Source organism: Condylura cristata, unplaced genomic scaffold (assembly GCF_000260355.1).
Source record: "Condylura cristata isolate star-nosed mole 26May11 unplaced genomic scaffold, ConCri1.0 scaffold00001, whole genome shotgun sequence".
NCBI lineage: Eukaryota > Metazoa > Chordata > Mammalia > Eulipotyphla > Talpidae > Condylura > Condylura cristata.
The window spans coordinates 19,846,586-19,867,038 of NW_004567102.1; the positions used below are offsets into that span (position 1 = coordinate 19,846,586).

The following is a 20,453-nucleotide window of genomic DNA, read 5'->3' on the forward strand; positions in this document are numbered from 1 at the left end:
CTCTGCTTGACAATTCAGGACCTCTCACAACTCATCTTAGAGGGTCTGCAATGAATCCTCTGTGTAGCCCCACTGATCTTACCATAATCATCCAAACAGGCTTTTTGCTCAGAGGCCCCACATCTGTCAGGTTCTATCTCCTCTCCATTTACCCTGCTCTACCTTTCCTTCACAATTCCACTGGCTCATAAATTCTGTTAAGAAGCCTGTGCTGCTTTCCCACTCTTAAGACCAATCCCTGAAGCCAAGAATTATTCACCAGAGAACTCAGCTCAGCACTAGGAAAGCAATCACTCAGTAGATATTCACTGACCACTATGATAAGTTGATCTGAGAGTTTTCTCATCAGCATGATACACTAAAAAGGTGATTTAATGTAACCTAACTCCTGAAACAATATCTAGTGGCATCTGACAACAAATTCACTACAGGCACAAATTAATTATAATATAGCAGTTGATTTTATAATGGGATTAAATAATCTTTTGAACATTTAAATTCTCTAGGGTGATCCTTTTCAAACTAAGACATAGATTTCCAAATTCATCACAGCATATTTGATTATAAGGACAATTTTTAAAATTAAGTACCATTGATTTGCATTCTTGTTAATTTTTGACTGTACAGGACTTATCCTCCAGGTATGGTTGCCATAGCTCTCCCACCACCAAGGCACCCATAGGCCTCCACCATATTCCACCATGTTATCCTCCCCCAACCCCAGTTTCTACTCTCTCCCTCTCACTCCCCTTCCTGAATAACTGAGATCTATGGTCAGCTTGCAAGGGTTGGTTTTAAAGTTTGTCTTTGTCTGACCCATTCTTTGATTTCTTGACCTTTCACATATAAGTGAAACCATCCAGTATTTATATTTATCTATCTGGCTTATTTTGTTTAACATAATCAAGGAAAAATAATACTTAGTTTAAAATAATGGAACAATTGAAAGCAAAATAATTTTTACTATAATCACATTAAACACATATCACTATGTACTAAGTACTATTTGTCTGAGTTTTACACACATTAACTCACTGAATTCTCCAAAACAATACTTGGGGAAATTGTTATTGTAGTTTTATAGTAATTTTCCTTATAATTTAATAATGAAAAGGAAAATAAGATAATATGATAATAAACTCGCAATTGAAGAAAATCCTTACCTATAAGAAACCATTTTAGGATAGGATGGAAGTGGGAGGATAACTTTTTGAAGAATCAAAAACAGAATTCTGGGAAAAACTACTTTTTAAAGCCAATTGGGGAAGAAAAGAAGAGCAGGCAAGAGGAGCCCCAGAAGGAACTCCTTCAAGGAGAAAGGAGCCCACCTTAAAGTAGACAAACATTAAGGATTAATCAAATGCATTATAAAACAATTAAAAATCAGAAGTACCAAAAATCTAGTTTAAAAAAAGTTACTCAATATACATAATTGTAGTAAAATCTACCTTCACAAAGATTAAATTTAGTCATTGTGTTTATTAAAAAAAAATACAAGATTAGAAATGCCAACTCTTTACATAATAGAATTTGAAATGACACTTTTGAATATGCAAAGATAGATTCTGAATTATGACAGCAAAAGTAAAGGCAGGTGTTGGATACATGTTTTCAGATACAGATTATGATAGAAAATAATCGAGCTTCTGTTCATAACTCTTTGTGTAAGTGATGTAACATACCTATTTCTGACAACATCTGCTTCCATTTGGGGGTTTCGGGAGTATCTGCGTTTTCCTCTAACAGCTCTGTCAACTGGTCTTTCAACTCTTGCACTTTGTTCACATTTTGCTTCAGTTCTGCCTCAAATGACTAACAAGGGGGAAAAATATAACTACATTAAAGTATGTCAACATCAAAAGACAAAACCACAATTATGATAGAGCATTCTCCCCCTAGCATGACCAAAACAGGAAAAAAAAACCTCTGTTAAATGCTGAAGAGCGTGAGGCCCTGAATCCATCACTTAATTATTTTTCATATCATCCCAATTTTAGTATATGTGTTGTTGAAGCCAGCAATGGTTTCTTATACTCTTCATAATTAGTTTTCAATAAAAAATAAAGGAATTCCAAAGAGGATTAATACAGCTAGAGAGAAAATAGTTCTCACCCCATTATAGAGAAAGAATTTGATATTGGGGCCTCCTTGGTGGCACAGGGATTAAAGACTCAGTGCTATCAAGCTATCATCAGCCACTACAGCTAGAGTCCAGCCAGGAGTTGACCCACATGGCGCAGCAGGCCTCTCCTGTCTCGCCCTTTGCTCCTCTCAGCGGGGTACTTCAGTGATCTGCTCTGCTTCCCACTCTGTCTCTGGTGAATCCTTTCACCCCCTATACCTCTTCTGACCTGCACCCCAGTTCTTATATGCATAAATATAACAAATCTTTTAAAAAAATAAAAAGAAAGTTTCATATTATTCTCAAACAAACTTTTGGAAAAAAGGAATATGTAGATCAGTAAGACTGCAATCTATGAAAATATGATTCCTAACAAAGCCTGCCAGATTTGAGAATCTACTAATAAATGTGCTGCTGAAGCAAGGATTAATTCCTTTCCTCTTCTTAATTAGTTTTCACCTACAAGGTAAAAGGTTTTCTGGACAACACAATATAGAGTTCAAATATTGGTCAAAAATTTGTAGATATTTTCACCATCATTTCCACATGTAAAATCATTTCCTCTTCATCCATAAGAGTTGTAGAAAGAAATACTGTCCACTGGTGAAAGAAAAGGAAGAAGCTACCTTGTTTTTACTGTACAGAACAGGTCCCTAATATATTTTAGCCTTAAATAAAAATTTTCCAATAGCTGGTTGGTTAAATCCTAGATCTAAGCAGATTTGAGGTGACAAAGCTGCTTACATCCAACAGTTCACTCGTCTTTAAATGCAAAAATAAATAACAACTATCATTACTCCCTGTAGAAATATATATTAAAGAAAACTGGAAAATTACTTGCTGAAGATAATAGAGTTAGGAAATCAGAACAGAGCTCCTGACCACAAAGGCTCAGTTTGGAGTGCCATTCTCAAGATTTCAGTAACTGCAGCACAAAATATACCTTATTCTGCTCAAACTGAGTCTTGACAGTTTCAGTATCTGTAGGTGTAGGTGCCTGATGCCATTTTGTTGCAGTTTTGTTCATCTTCTCTAACCACAGCATCATTGCATTTGATTCTTCCTGAGCCTTTTGCAATTTGGAGAGTTTTGTATTAAGTTCAGCTATTTTGTCCTTAAGTAAGAGACCAAGATCTTCAAAATCATGGCTTATGTCAGCCATGTCCTTTTTGATGGATGACAGTCCTAAGATTGAAAAAAAGTGCTTTTTTTATTATTTTACATATTTTCAGGGTGTTTAGAGTTCTAGAAATAAAAGTTTGTTTTATGTGATATCTCCTTCCATTTTGTCAACATAAATACTAGTATGATAAAGTCAGAATTTCTAGAACTAAAAGATTAGATCATCTTGTAATGTTTTTTAATTTTAGCCTAATAATTTAGAAATGTTCTATAAGTAAAATATAATTGATATTTTAATGGAATAAAAAACCAAAACCATGAAAAATTACTGAATTCCTCAGATATGGATTATAAGAAATTAGATCAAACAATGTATCACATATGGCAAAATACTTCAAATTAACCAAAAAGAAGGAAACACAATCAAATGCCAAACTGAATTATTGGATTGCATGTAAACAAAATTGTATGGACTATTATATAAGTACATTTATGACAATCTACTATATTAAAGAATACCACATAAGCTCAAGTTTGAAATTTCAATATAACTATTGCTTACCTCTAAAAAGAGTTTTTCTCTCAAAAAGTTACTTACTCTAACCACTTAAAGTTACTGTTTACCTTTATTTGCCAAAATTTCCTGAGTATCTGTGGCTGTTCCTTCACCATTTAGTATCACTCCACCTGTAAAAATACTGACAGTGAAGTAGCCACATATTTCCAAAGCATTTCTATGTGTCAATAGTAAACAGCATTAAATCAAACCCCATGAACAGCAATCATTTGAAAATGTTATTATTTGAAAATATAAGCTACTGATTCAATGTCAAAATCAATGAAAGTCTAAACTTTAAATGTCAAGAAATGGCTTCTATTCTTTGACAAAACTTATTTGCAGTGACATGATTCCCTTAAAAACTAGAATTTCAAAAAGTTTATATTATGAACACTAATCAAGTATTAATCACTAAAATAAGACTATAATAGTTACTTTATTGCTAGAATTATTTTTATAAGATCTTAAAGTTCAGAATTGCTCAAAAATATGTGTTATATGACGCATAAATGACTAAGAGACAAAATATATCTGCCTTACTTAAGGAATGGCAATTATATGGTGCAGTTATACAGTGTTATGTGTTTAGTGGAGGTAAAAATGACGTCAAAAGACAGGAAAGAGAAATTAACTTTAAAAAATATCTATTACTATACTCAAGTTATGTCAACAGAGAGGAAAGCTCTGGGTTAGGAGAGCCTGGTTTTGTTGTATAACTCACTTGAATGCAAATCCCAGACCCACTAATTGCTAGCTGTCAGACTAGACAAATTAATCACTGCCCCATCAAACTGACAGGGATAATACTAACTTATGAAATAACTATGAAAATTAAAGGCAATTAACCTATTACCTAGAAAATACGAACTACTCAGTGATTAGTAATTATTCTCTTTAGTTATATAAACATCTATCTTTGGTATGTTTCTCATAATCAGGACATTAAAAAAAAAATCAGTGAGACTTTGTCATGCTAATATGGATTGGCTACCTAACCAAAACAGAAGACAGATCCCAAAATCAGACACACAAGAATAAGTCTAAACAAACAAAAACATTTAAATGTCAGAATTATAATCTAAATTTCATCCCTTTAAAAAAAATCTTTCAGGCTGGCATTTTAGATAGAAGTAAAATGTCCTCAAGAGTAATGCCTACACTACTGGTAGTTATCGAGGATATACTTTTCACCTGTTGCAAATTTAAAGTTGGCATGAAAAAATACAATAGAATTTCTTTCCTTAAAAAAAAAAAAGACAATTCAGTAAATCTGATTAGGAGAAAAAAGGAGAGATGATCAAACCATATATAATAGGAGTATTCCCTGAAATGGGATTAATAGAGCGGAATAAACTGTTGGTTGAGAGAGGGCCCAGCTGGAGCATCAACCTCACAATAGGGACAGCTGGGGGGGCTGAATAGAATAGATAAATCACAGAGGATACTCAGAAACTCTTTGAATAAAAATATGAGATCTGCCTTGATAATGGTAACAATGTAAATGCTTGAAACTTAAAAATATATCCACTACTTAAATTGATTTTAGAATCATTATGCATCATTCTCCCTATGCTAAAAAGAGTGGCTCAACCATAACTAAGATTATGATTTGGATATGCTGGATAATATACTATAGCATTGTTTTCTTCAGAAATAGTGAAGAGAATAAAATAGATGGTAATAAAATGAGGGGGTCATGCTACAGAAAAGAAGCTATTACTTGCCTCTCCTTTTCTAATATATGAGACTCATTTATCAAGTATCTCAAATAGAAGTTCAACATATTTATTAAGGAAAAATAAATTGTAAATCTTACCTTACCCTCCTCCAATATACTAGTTCTTATTCTTACATATTAATTTGTTTATATTTTAATTGTAGTCTTTAATAAGCAGTCTTTCCATGTGATCATAAATGCCATATTTCTCGTAACCTCCCCTTTGTATTTCTGAGGTTGATTATACAATAATTTAAATAAAAAACAACACTCACAAATAAAATTGGGTGACAATTCTTAACAGTTTTTGCCATGAATAATATAAAGCCCGTACCTGTTTTAACTGCTGCTATTGCCTTTGCAGGAGTAGTCACAGCACTTATTAGGTTACATAGTGAGATCCCACTGTTGTTTACTTTCTGAATCTCTGGTGCTTTTAAACTCCACTTTTCTTGTAATTCCTTGAGATACAAAAACACATCATTTTTCAGACTTCATAATATTTTCAAAGTTACATGTTCTAACTCAGTTTCCTTAAACATATCTCAGAGTGATGATTGTAGAGCCTGACTTGTGGGGGAGGGGATGGAAGTAAAAGGCAGCATCCATATTTGTTCCAACAGCCCAGGTGACTGTTAACACTGTTAGCAGTGAGAAGTGGAAGAATGCATCCTGCATTCTGCCTCTGGCCACCATGAAGTCAGGCTATCCCTAGCTGTCACAGTTCCAGAGTAACTGTCAACTGTAAGTCTGGAAAACTTTACTAGGTAACGGCCAAGTTACACTAAGAAATATACTACAAACAAACAAAAAAAAAAAGGGGGGGGTCAGAATTCCATTTAACAGTGAGTTTTACTTACAGAGATTTCAATGAACTAAAAAAAAAAAAAACCCACAAATACAGAGTGGAAATATTGCCATTAACTAACTAGTCATATATTTTATAATTCGAGTTGAACAACAGAAGACATATACTATTTGTACCAGAGAGTCCAAAAGCTTCTATTTTCAGATTCCCATTATAATGATATATCCCAGCTAAGAGTAAAAAGTTGAGTTGAAGAGAAGGAACTTTTACTTAACATCATGTAAAATGGTATAAAAAGATAATGGAAACTAAGGAGAGAGGTGGAGGTGAAGGAAAACTGGACACCAAAACAGTCAGCAATTCACTGCTACATAGCTCATGTCTTTTTAAAAAAAAAAAAAAAAAAAAGCTAATGAAACGTTTATGTCCTTCAAAAGACCAGTTAACCCCATGTCCTGATTTTCCAACATCATCAAATTATACTGTTCACAAATGACGATGTAATTCATAATAAATAAAAGGAAAACACTAACTTCTAACTTATTATGACTGACACAGCGAATGAAGAAATAGTATTAGATTTAATGATTCACCTTAGTTTCTTCCAAAGATTTTCCTAAATCATCTGCACCAAAAGAAGGTTGTATAATGGGAACTTTTCCTGTGGTTTCTTTTATCCATGATTTTAATGACTGAACAAGGACTTGGAAAGCATCCATCTGCTCTTGACAAGAAGATACAGCTTCTTTTCTATGTAACAAAAATCATTCAAGAATTTGTCACAGAAAAGAGATGGTCTAAAAGACTAATTACGAAAAAATAATTACTAATTACTAAAAATTAATTATTCCCTCATCAGACTTCATCTTAGAATCCCTCTCTCCAAACACTCTAGCCCTTTGGTAGAAGAAAGATCTCATAAGTAGCAAGTGCAATCAGCTAAATACATTTGTCTATTTCTCAAGCAAGATCTGTAGATAGGAACAGTTAAGAAATCTGTAACCATTGGATATTAATCAGAAATCATAAAAGATAAACTGATGCCTTTTGCAGCAACATGGATGGAACTGAAAGGGATTATGCTTGTGAAATAAGCCAGAAAGAAAAAGAAAAATACCGATTGGTTTCCCTCATAGCAGGAGTGTTAGGGATCAGGAAAAAAAGAAAAAAAGCAATTGTAATCAAGAAAAAATGAAAATGAACAATTATAAACCAGAGACATTTTACGGGGGTGGACAAGGGAATGGGATCAAAACTGGGGTGGGAAGAGCACACTGGACTATGGTGATGGCACGGGGTGAATTGATGGTGGGAAATACATAGGGATTACAACCAAGATGATAAAACACACAAAGTGAAGAATGATGTAAAAAAAATAATAATTAAAAATTAAAAAAAAAACAGAAAGTAAATTCCTACATTTAAAAAAAAAAGAAAAAAAGGAATCTGTACTCCACATGCAATGGCACCCAATGATGCAACATAAACTCTCAGGTTATACTTTTAACATTACTTAGATTCAGTAAGCTTTGATCTGTCTACTTATATGGTGCTTAGTACCAGCAGGCACAGAACTAGAAGAGAAAAATTCACCAATCACTGAATGGGGAAAACGATGCCATCTAGTGGTTTCTGGACTGTAACTCAGTAGTGGAAAGATAAACTGGTATGTTAGTGTGGACTTAAATCTCCAAAATTGAGGGAAAAATCTAGTGACTAAAGAATTGTAGTGGTTGTCTCGCTCACAGATATTCAGAAAGTTCTATGGGGAACTACATGAACTGTTCTGTACACTGAGTACCGTAAAGGAAGGCACATGCCCAGCACTTGAACAAGGGTGAAGGCAGTTGCGCTTGGCACATGGATGTGCGGATGACATGTGCACCTGCGCAAGTGTGTGGAATACTGGCACAACAGCAACAACTGCAGCTGTACCAACTACGGATGACTCCATGCTTTCACAACTGGAGTTGCACTATTTTCAGTAATACACTGGAAGAAAAAAATGACTATTTTCTATCTTTCGGGGTCGTTATGTATTTAGCAAAAACATATGTATATTCTAAACTAACATGAGATCAGGAACATAAAAGTTCAGTCACAAGGCTTATCTCTGTACAGCTTTTTAAACTCAGGTTCATCTCCAACTCTTCAAAAAATAAGCTATTTTTAAAAAAGAAGCAGCCATGGCACGCTATATTGAAACTGAACATAGTTTCTGAGTTGAGCCCAGAAAACATTGATGAGCAAGGTTACTTCTGCATTTGCAAATAAAGTGTGGTATTTTCCCCAAAGGTTTCAGAGAGGATAGTGAGTTTAGATTACTTTCAGTAATACTCTATCACCCACCATTTTTCTTAAATAGTGCTTTCCACTTTTATGTAAGAAGTATTGGATTTCCCTCCAAATACACCTAACTTTAATGGCAAATATATACATGAAAAATATATATAAAGTAGCTTGATGCTCACCCTCAAAGCTTTCAGAATTTTTTCAGGTATCTACTTATGTAATAAGTAAATAAAAATATTTCATTATAATATCAAATAGAATAAAATCCATCTTCTTAAGTATTGCTTACTTTTCTTTGATGGTATCCTCCATTTCCTTGAATTTCTTTGATAAATTATTTGTTTTTTCAAAAACCAGAGCCTTATCACCTGGCAAACCATGGCTGGATATCTCCTTCAAGAGATTCTGTAAAACTTCAAGATCTTTCTTGTGTTCTAAGAATTCAGAAGTTGATTCCTACAAAGCATTTAGATATTTAATCAATATGAGATGTTGCTAGCAAGGGACTACACGGATGAAATGGTGATGGGACTTTCTTGAGGACCATCCACGAGACGATAAAGTAATCATCGTATAAAATTGAAGATGATGTAAAAACATATATAAAATTTAAAAAAAAAAAAGATGTTACTAGGTCTTCAAACGGTATGCATTTGTAACCAAAATGGATCTTTTCATAACTTCACAGAAGAAACATAAGCAGACATGCTGGTAGGGAGTCTTAAAAGAGACATAGTAATTTTAATTGTAAAATGCACTCCTTGCATTATGTCTCTCTGGGTTGTGATAGCAAGATACATCACCCATGATATGTGGAAGGATATGTTTGTGAGATGTGGTGTTCACTTTTATTCAATGTGTAAAATGCTTCCAGGAAAAGAGGCGTGAATGTTAAAGAAGAAAGCTGAGTCCTTCCATAATCCATCAACAACTAAAATAATGGTTGTTAATTATACTTCCTCCATTAAATGGATGTTTGTTTAAATTGCTAATACACTTGACATGTCTATTGAATATTAAATAAGACTTACCTTCATATACTGGGATAATTCAGTAACATCTTTTCCTGGCACCTCTGGCTCAGTAAGAGCCCGAGTTTTTGTTTCTAGAAACATTTGGAGTTTTTCTGAGAGGTTCTCAAATAGTTCTACTTTGGTTTTTAGCTCCTCCATTTTGGTAAGCTTTTCTTTGTGCTTATGACTAGCTTCTGAAAACCGAACAGCCAAGTCCTTCATTTTGGCTTGCAGTGAGGATGCAGTGGATGGGTCTGTTGTTTCCATAAATTTCTTCACTTTTTCATTCATGGCATTTATACTGCTCTGACGACCAGCAATATCCTGCTCCAACATCTGAAATGCACCATATAGAATATTTGTTTTATAATGTTCACTGATAATGTCAGCATTCAAAAAATTACTATTCGTAACATGTAAGTTCGAACAACCTGTGACTAAAGAAAGTTAACGATCGAGACTGACTGACAAGTCTGATCTGCCCCTTGAGGAGTCCTAACCCAAATCTCTTCAGGGAGAGTAGAGAACAGCTGGCTAGCTGCTGGAACCAGGCAGGAGGCGGCTGCTACTCAGCAGCCCCTGGGATCTAATGGAGCCTAGGGATTATCCATGGTCCTAATTTTTAAGAAGCTAGACACCAACAAGACTGATCTGATTAACCTCATGTGCAGCTGGCTCAAGGAATGATTAACAAGATAGGACTCAATGTATGTGGAAATGCTCTGTAATGAATACTATTCATGAAAAAAATAGACAAAGCTCTTTTCTATTCTCCTTCACAGAAACCTCATTCCACACATTTTTCTTTGTGCAAAGCACTACTTTGCACCGTTATATTCAACATATGTCTTTTTCTGTATCCTTAAATGTCTCTTAAATCTATTCATTCTTTTAATTTGATACACTTTTTTTTTTAATCTGAAATTGTGGGGTTTTGTTTTTTTTTGGTTGGTTGGTTTGTTTTTCCTTTTTACAACGTTACTTACAATGTTTTTACTGATGATATCCTGAAGAGCAGCAGAGTTTAAGGGCACTTGGCCTTGTTCTTTCAGAGAACTTTCTACACTTCCCATCCAATCCAGCATTGCATCCAGGCCATCCTGCACACTAAGTGAGCGGGTCAGGGTTATCTGGAGTTTTTCATTTCGGTCATTAACAGATTTGGACAGATCGTCATATCTCCCAATAATGTCATCTAGTTCAAAAAGATCAGGAGATGTTAACCATAAAGTTTTCTTTGTTTTGTTCCTTCTAAAAGTATATCCTAAGATAAATTACAAAAAGTTCACACCAAAATGAAAAAAATAAAAAAGTTTAAATGATAAAACTCATAAGAACACTTAAAACCTTGAAAAAAACAAACACAGTGCATAATGAAAAAATACTTTCAAATAATTTCTATCATGCCAATTGTATCTGAAAAGAGATTTTTGAGTGCATAAATATTTGAATTGTCCCACATAGATAAAGTGATCCTTGGAGTAAACATTAGTGTTTAGCATGACATTTCAAATTAATCATAACTACTTATAACTGATGTGGGGGACAAAAAGGTGACAGTTATACATAGTGATGCTCAAGAAACAACACAAAGTTGTCAAGATTTATCAAGAATTAATTTTTCATATAAAGACTTTACTTCCTGCCCCCTGTACACTCAAGCATGATCTCTCTTTATGTACCCCCACATGCACACACCCGAATAGGATGCTGCTGTCATCCTTTACATCCTAGGCAAAATATGTAGATACATTGAAACTGGCAAATGTAAAGGGATTGAGAAAACAGACAACAATGAAAATACACTTAATGAAAGTGGATACAATGCTTCTAAATTATACACAAATAGAATTTACTTAAAAAGTTTAATAGCTGACAACATTAAAAATGAGGTCAACAGAGCTCTCCCTGATGGTGCAACGGGTTAAAGCACCACATCATGAAGCTCTCCAAAGCCACTGCAGCATGAGTTTGATCCCTGGCCAAGGAGCTGACCCACATGGCGGGGCAGACCTCTCCTGACATGTCTGCTGCTCCCCTCAGCAGTGTATTTCAGTAGATCTTCCTGTTCTGCTCCCCACTCTATCTCTAGTGAATCTTCTCACCCACCACACCTCTGGTCTGTACCCCAGTTCTGTAATTATAAGTAAATAAGTCTTTTTTAAAAAATGAGGTAGACAGGTTAATTGTCTCATATAAGAATGATTTTATTTTCAAGTCTAAAGGCTTAAAATGCTTACATGATTTTTTTTAAAAAAAATGCCTTTTGGACTTTCTTTACTTGAATGTAAAGCTGTACATTTTAATAACCTACATTATAATACTGTGAACAACGAGAAGTTTCAAGAACAATGGTTTTAAATAAATTTCTTTCTTTGAAAAACCAATCTGTCTTTAATCAGTTTATCACTTATTGTCTGCAAATCAGGAAAGTGTTGTTTTGAATGCTTCATATACTACATTATAGAATGCTTCAAGCAGGAGAAAACTGTGACCTGAAACACCCTCAAACAAATAAAACATCTTACAATCTTGTATTTGACCCACTGCACACTACCCATCTAAACAGACATTATTTTTTGATTGGTCTAATATTCTATTATGAGGAATTAGTTTGAAAAATTTTCAGAGTTGAGAGGTTAAATCTCCATGATTTAAGGAAACAATCACGTCCCTGTCACAAAAACACACACAAAAAAAAACCCTCTAGATGCTGATGGGGGCAGGGTAGGGTGCCACTCAATGGGCACCAAGGTGATAGTAACAGAGAAGACAAGCAGTGGATTCAACAGGAAGCCTTAATGTGAAAGTCACAAGAGCAGCTACTCTGAACCATCAGATTTTAAATGTCTGGTAATCTGTCTCGCAACTGGGCAAATCTCCATCCTGGGGTAATGCCAGCTATCTGCTTAGCCATAGTAAGTGATTTCTTAAGTCTGTTATTTTAATAAAATGAACACATTTTCAGCATCACTTATTTTCGTAATTTTTAGTGATAAAACATCGTTGCTGAAGTAAATTCTTGATTTTAGGAACTAAAAAGTACGTTAGAAGAAGGGTATAAAACAAAACCTACTGTAAGAATGCTATTTCGTCAACTGGTTGGTTTTAAATGTCAGATATATCTTAGAAAATCTTAAGAAATTTTCATATATTAATGGAAAGTTATGTAGGCAATGAACTTTTAACATTTTCAAATACTGCAGACTGAATTTTAAATAAAGAAAAGTGATGTAATACTTAACAATGGGGAAATGTCAAAATGCTTCAAGTAATAGAAATATAATTTTTCATATTTCTCTTCAACTAAAATTTCTACCCTAATTGTAACTTACACTCTGCTTGGGGCAAAACATATGTCTGATCATCTGCTATATTAAGTTGTTTTATTTCACACATTAAAAACCATACATCAGGCCCTCCCTGGTGGCACAGCGGGTTAAAAGCACAGTACAAAGAAGCTAAAGCCACTTTCGCATTGATTCGATCCCTGTGTGCCCCGGAGGAGATCCACATGGCGAGGCAGACCTCTCCTGACCCACCCACTGCTCCCCTCAGCAGTGTACTTTGTCGATCTGCCTGTTCTGTTCCCCACTCTGTCCCTGGTGAATCCTCTCATCCTCTGCATCTCTGGCCTGTACCCCAGTTCTGTATGAATAAATAAGTAAATCTTTAAAAAAAAATACATCAAATATTCAAATATTATGAAAAGCAGTAAAGTCAAAACAAGATTATAATAAAAATGAACATTTAGTACAAATTAAATACTCTTTGTAGAAATGAAGTATAGAATGTATTAACTATTCTCTGAAGAAATGCACTATCTAATGTCAGCACACAAAAGCACCATTATAACATGATACAAGTTTCTAGTGTCATTGAAGAACTGGCATAAACAGAACCCTGTGAGACCACTCAAAGATATCTAGCAAATGAAAGAGTGCAAACACTGCTTTAGAGTGTGGCTGTAAACCTCTGAAACCTGCTTTTTATAAAGACAGATCTTCTCAAGAGTCAATTCTGGCCACAGGTTGAATGTCTAACTCTGACCAATTTCATGTTAAGTTCTACTTTTTTGTGATGAATAATTCATAAAGACTTTCTGCTATCTTTTCTAAATATAAATTTTAAATTTAAATATGCTCCTTTCTCCAAAAGATTCCAACATACCTGCTAGAAAAGGCATGACTTCTCCCAGACCGTGGAGTATCATTTACATGAGCTACCTAATATGTTAGTAACTGTTTTCTCCAAATCCAGTAGGGTAACTTCATGTGGAATTTACCTGTGGGTCAGGAGTCAGGAAATGAACACACTTACCCAGAGTTTTCTGAATATCATTCTTGGCTGGAAGTAACGACCCTCTGAAATCTAAAAGCACTTCAGCTGTTTTTTTCAGTTTCTCTACAGCAACTTGCTGACTTGAGATCTGTCCTTTTAGAGCCTGTAGGAATATATACATCAGTTATACTCAGCAGAACTGAATAATAGATTTCCAACATGAAGAAAATGACTTAGAGTATGATAAATTTAAATTTGATGAAGTGAAATTTCATCATTATAAACTTACTTCAATTTTCTTAGAATAAAGCCAGATATAAAGTGGCATTAGCAAAAGCATCAGTCAGTCAATAAAATATAAATTCTGTCTTGAACTAAGCTCTCATTATAACTGGCCTGATTGCTGATCCTCCAACACTCCACCAGCAGCCTGAATTCCTCCTTAATCCCCACTTTCAGGCTTTGTACAGTACCCCAACTACCAACAGAAAACAAAAACAAATAAATATCACCCAAGCTTTGAGAAAATTCCAACTTCAGGTAAGGACATAGCTAAGGACTTCCATTTTATTATATCCTGATTCACACACTGTCCTATTTGTCTCTTTAACAGAACTTATTTAACATGCAACAACTTCAAAGAAAAATTTGATATGTTTAGGGATATACAAAAATCAAACACAAAGTTTACCCACAAGGATTTTATAGCCGAAGGCAGGAAGTGATAAGTGGTAAAGATGAGTAAGGAAAAATGTTACTGGAAATGAAAAGGAAGAACCACAGGAGAGGAAAACGAAGGTCACCGCAATGTTGGTGGCGCTGAGACGGGCCCTGCCAAGTATGGGCTTGGGTGTGTAGAAGTAGAGAGTGAAAACATGACCCCGAGGAGGAACAGAAGGCACAAAGGTGGCGGTACAAACATCACAGGAGGATGAATATGTGAGAATAAACATGAGTAGCAAGGCATCAAGTGTCAGGCTGAGGAGTTCATATTCTACCCTGCAGCAGGAGAGGCATTCAATTTTTTGAAAAAGGATCCAATAGACTCACACTGTCTTATGGGAAGGCTAAATTTGTAGTACTGTGTGAGAAATTAAATGGTGAAGGATAAAGCAGATACACCAGTTCAACCTCAACTTTAGGAAAGTAGGAGGCTGTCTGGACAAAGAACTGGTTACAAAATTTAAAAGTGTATTTCCTTAGTGGTATTAGCCACATTTTCAACTTCTAAGTATCCACATGTGACTAGTGGTCACCATGCTGTGCAGAGCAGATTATAGGCCATGTCAGTCATCACAGAATGTCTACCGGACATAAGAGGCAGGAACAAAGAACAAGAAGAGCCAAGAGAAGAAGATTACCAAAGCTTCTAGATAACTAACAGATCCACAAGAAAAAGTGGGAGCGAGTGTAGGATCAAGAAGAGTTTGGGAATTAATGACTTCAAAGAGCTGTAAGTACCAGCATAGAGACAGAAAATGCTGGAATGGAGGGAGCTGAGAAAGTCAACAGCTGGGAATGGAGGAAACTGAAGACAGGCTGGAATGAGACAAAAAGGACTGTGGTCAAGATCCATCATGAGGTCACCAAAGGAAACAGTACAGAAAGGCCACAGAAGGAGCCAAAAAGTATCATGGAGAACATTTATATTAAAGTGATGAGGAAAGAAAAAAATAATAGAATAAATGTAATCAGGGAAAGGAAAAATGGCCTCAGAATAATTCTGACCACAAAGAGCCAAAGTGGAGGAAAATGAATTGTACCAAGGTAGGAAGAATAGTAATCTTGACTGGCGGAAAGAGCTCCCTGCAGTTCACTGAGAAAGCAGAAGCAGTTCAACAGCAAAAATATGGACAAAAGAGATACAGGCAGGAACCAGAGTTAAGTCTTCTGGATGTTTGGCCCTGCAATCCACACCTTATCCAAATGGACTGTGTGGCCACATGGGCCCCCCGCTTGGCTTAATTTCACTTGAAGTTCCCAAGTTCCTCTTCTAGTCTCTCATTTGGATTTCAAACTCCAAGTCCCACATGTCCATCTGTGGATGAACTCATCCCTGGCCATGTGCCCAGGCTTCCAACTGCCTCTTGAATGTTTCCATCTGAGTGTAAACGGTCACCCAAAATGCAAAAGGCTACATCTGAACTCATCATCTCATTCCCTGCACCCATGTTTCATGAGATTGCATTTAATTACCCGAGTAGCAAACCTGTGACTCCCCTAAATCCTTACTTAGCCCGCCTCTCTGCATATGAAGCAATCATTAAGGCCTGACAAATTTACTTGCCCAATTTTTTTTTATATCAGACCTTGTTCAGTATTTCTAGGTCACTGTAAAATATCCTCTTATGCAACTGAAAAAGCACTCTAACTGCTTCCCATCTCTCCCTATGGTTTGTCAATGACTTTTCTCTAAAATATATATTTGATTATATCAGTCCCCTCTTTAAAATCTTTCAATAGCTCCTATGACTTCCATAATGAAGGCAAAGATTATAAAAGCACAATGAAATCTATTCTTAATTCTATCTTCAATTTCAACTTTTGCCACCTTCCAGAAGTGTCCAAAGTATGACTCAATTATTACTGTTCTAAGTGATGGGGAGACAGCAATAGACAAAACAGAGAAAATGTCTGCCTTTGGGTCTTTTCAACCTCCATGAGAAAGACAAAGAACAAAATAAATAATTACATAAGTAAACAAGAGGCCCACACAATACTGGTCTTACTTGGGACAGAGAGTATGCAGGATGCAGGTAACATGCTGTAACACCAATGTCAGACCAGTTAAATAACCATGGACAAAACAATCTCAACAGAAAGGGAAATGAATCAACTGCGGAGAACCAGAGTCATACTTCCCTCCAGAGGAAGAAGTGTGCTTTTCCATTCGGTGTCCCTTTCTGTAGGCAAAACTATCAATCACAAAGTATACAGAAGTGGAAAATTTTCAGCAAGATAACTGAAAGGTTAGTTTCTATAACTCTTCTATTTACCTTTGTCTCTTCCAATTGCCTTTGCAGATTTTTAGGGTCCACAGCAATGGGTTCAGATAAGTGTTTGCTTGCTGTGACCTCACAGGCCTGGAGCCCAGAAAGAAGTCCACAAGAAGCATCTTCATAGTGTTGATATTTATCCACCAGATCTTTAAGGTTATTCCCAAGGACATTGCACTGAAGAATCAAAAGGGAAGGGGAGTGAGAATTAAATTCCTCTGTTTCTTATATATTAAATAAGCCTGGGACATATGAGTTATGCAACTGGACAGCACAAGGTTTCAACAAACTTAGTAAAAACCACAAGGCCAAGATTTTCTTCTTTATTTTAAGAACCATTCACAGACATGAAAACATTAAGCATAAAAATGAAGCAGTTCTAGGCTTATACCTATTTAAAAACATTTAAATTGCTAAGGCTTAACTCAGAATGATAGATTTTGATATTCATCATGAGAGGCAACTGATCTGTATAGGTACTTTCCCACTGGCTTTCATATTCCATATACAGATAGGAATTTGATGTAAAAGTTTTCAAGGTGTTTAATAAATCACTTCCACAGGTTGACTAAGATTAACAAGAAGGTAAATAGTCTAGATCAAAATAAAGTACTGGCTGCTGGGGCTAATGACGCTCTTCAAGTCATTTATACAACCTGCTCAGTCTCTTCAGTTTATATTGTTTACAGAAAATGTTTTTCTAAGATTTTCTTTAAAACAGAACATTTACTTGTCCGCAGGAACAAGAAAAGCTGAAAGAGTCTGCTATCCAGTAGTTGTTAAAATAATACGCTGATCAAATATATTTATAAAATTAACATCTGTAATATTTCTGAAGGAAATTATCTGTAATGAAACTTCAGTTCTCAAGCTTGTGACGCTGCAAATTAGCAAGCCACTCTGCTTAGTCAAATATAAGTGCCACCTAGTGGTTAAATTCGGTCTTACAGTTTATGGGGTACAGCTTCCTGGAAAACTCAAAACTAACTGAACAAGCAACTTTAAGCTCCTAATTTAAACTTGCTTTCAGAAATAAAGTAGGTGAATAAGAAGATTAGGAGAAACTAGGTGAAACTGCCTTATTTTCCCTGCATCAGTTTTTAGTTTTCTTGCATCTGATTGTCAAACAAAAAAGGGCAGAATGAAAAACTACAACCAAATATTGATCTTCCCTGTACAATAAAAAAAACAAAATTACCTTAGAATAGAGAGACCTGAACCTATCAGTGGCATGATCCAATTTGCTCTGGACTTCTCTGTGAGTTGCAGAAGTATCAATATCATCCTGGTCAGCCTTGCCACCACCATCTCTCTTGCTGCAAGATTTGGCTGCTTCTAACACCCTGTTTCCAGAAATGGTGATGTACCTCAAATCCCCTTTGTGAGAAATAACATCTTCTGAGAAACTCTTCTGCCTCTTCAACTTGGTCATTAAACCACTGAAGTCATCTGCACCTGCCTCCAGGTTTTCAAGTTCTTGTTCTGACTGCTGCAGCCAGTGCTCAAACTCGCTATAATCAGCATCAAACTTTTCTAATTCTTCCTGCAGAGAATGTGTCAACTTCATTTTCTTCTCCGACTTGGCTAGAGCGGTTTCATAATGCTCTTTCAGTTCCTTCATGTTCTTCTGCAGTTTCTCTTTTTCTTCAGGAGAGAGATAGTGACCCTGCTTCTCGAGCAAGGCTTGTGCAGACTGAGTGGCCATGAGGACAGCTTGGTGCTGAGAGATGATCGTTTCATGTTGCACCTGCATGGAAAAAACACCAACTGTAGATTCAGAGCAGTGAGGGGTTAGTTACCTTTCAAGGTGCACAGTTTCTTCCTTATATTGGTGAATTTCAGAATAGCAAAAGTTTTATTTTGAACACTTTTTGAAAGAGTTCCAATATTCTTTAAAAAGTAATTAATCATATAGACCACAAACTGTTTTAGAGAAGTTTTGAAAAAGTATAAGGAATTTCTCTTCTGATTCTACAACAAACACTTGCAATCTGATCTTAGTGTACTCACTGGCTCCTTACAACCAGCCTGACAAAGTTGAAGAGGCGAAGTAACTTTGATTTTCTCTCTTTTTAAAAAAATACATGTCCCGGGGGACATGCACAGGACTATGGTGATGGCACACGGGTGATTTCATAATGGGAAGCCCACAGGGATTGCAACTGAGATGGAAAAAGGCACAAAATTATGTAAAAATAAACTATTATATTTAAAAAATTTTAAATGTATGTTCCTCTCATTCCTGTTGGGCTTTTCTGAGTGTACACTGTTCTTGCTTAATTACTGTCATAGTGTCAGAACTTGTGCTGCTTTAAATTGCAAATTTTTTTTTCCTATTGAAGTGTCTTTTTCAGGATCACTTCCTAATAAAATGTGTTGTACTCACTGGCTCGATAATAAGATAAAGGTTTCCCATCACCAAGTCACCTGTGTGCCACCACCATAGTCCTGTGTACGTCCCCCAGAACATATATATATATATATTTTTTTTTTTAAGAGAGAAAATCAAAGTTACTTCGCTTCCTTGGGCCTCAGTCTCCTGCATGTGGAAAAAGGAGACAACCATCCCTATGCATGTGAGTGCATGAGATCACACACAGAGAACACTTCTGGAAGGGTGTGATATAAGCCAGGGATTAAATTCTATTCTGAAAGTAAAGAACACAGCTTTCAGTCCAGCAGGTGTGCTCCACAGATCACAGGTGTACAGAGCTATGGGTCACCTCAGGTGTAAGGGCAGCTGTGCAGGCCTTGGGCAGCAAGCTCCCTTTCTCGCCAGCATAAGCAGTTTCTACCATTCATCCCAGCATAGCACACAAATATAGTTAGAAGAAGAATCCATTTGAACAATTTCCTACATTTCTTTTAATAGTCTTCCACAATGCCAAACGACCTAGTCCCACTACCTCAGAGCTCTGCCTGCTACCTGATGCCTCTTCCATTGCTCTCCAGTGAGAGGCTGAGTGCTAAAAGGACCATCAGAGTTGAGGGTGGGTGGTTATCTGTGGAAGTCAGCTGTCAGCATTAAATAGGACCATCGGGCGCCCCACCGCGGCACAGCCAGTTAAAGCACAGCACTAAGGAAGCTAGCCACACAGTGCCTCAGCATGAGTTCCTGGTCAGGGAGGTGACCCACATGGCGCGGCAGACCTCTCCTGTCTTGCCCACTGCTCCCCTCAATCTGCCTTTTCTTCTCCCCACTCAGTCTCTGGTGAATCTTCTCATTCCCCTGCACCTCTGGCCTGTACCCCAGTTCTGTATGCATAAATAAGTAAAATAAATAAATAGGACCAGAGTAGCCATATCCAGAAGATGAGATCTGTGCAAAAACTTGAAGAAGGTGGTGATGTCAAGTGAATATGGGAGGACGAGCTGCCACCAGACAGCGCCACTGCGTTGGGCACTTTGGGACTTTTTTCTCCAGTTGTTCTCATTCTTAGTAAAAAGTTACCACCTTCCATGAGCCCAAAGAACTAAGTTACTTATGTACTGCCCTGCTACTAATTCTTCCTTATTACTGTGCTTATAAGAATGCCATAACTA

General features: G+C 36.1%; 1 protein-coding gene across 8 annotated transcripts in view; it reads right to left on the bottom strand.

The window, feature by feature from the left end:
* The window catches only part of DST (dystonin), a 408,501-nt gene that overhangs the window by 93,265 nt on the left and 294,783 nt on the right, over positions 1-20,453 (bottom strand). For all 8 annotated transcript variants that reach the window (XM_004673588.2, XM_012720777.1, XM_012720771.1 and 5 more), the window contains 11 exons: positions 18,109-18,657; positions 16,911-17,087; positions 13,954-14,077; positions 10,620-10,828; positions 9,652-9,969; positions 8,910-9,076; positions 6,922-7,078; positions 5,855-5,981; positions 3,869-3,931; positions 3,066-3,307; positions 1,683-1,812 (listed from right to left, as the gene is read on the bottom strand). In XM_004673588.2, coding sequence (XP_004673645.1) covers positions 1,683-1,812; positions 3,066-3,307; positions 3,869-3,931; positions 5,855-5,981; positions 6,922-7,078; positions 8,910-9,076; positions 9,652-9,969; positions 10,620-10,828; positions 13,954-14,077; positions 16,911-17,087; positions 18,109-18,657 — 2,263 coding nt within the window. The remainder of the gene's footprint in view (positions 1-1,682; positions 1,813-3,065; positions 3,308-3,868; positions 3,932-5,854; positions 5,982-6,921; positions 7,079-8,909; positions 9,077-9,651; positions 9,970-10,619; positions 10,829-13,953; positions 14,078-16,910; positions 17,088-18,108; positions 18,658-20,453) is intronic.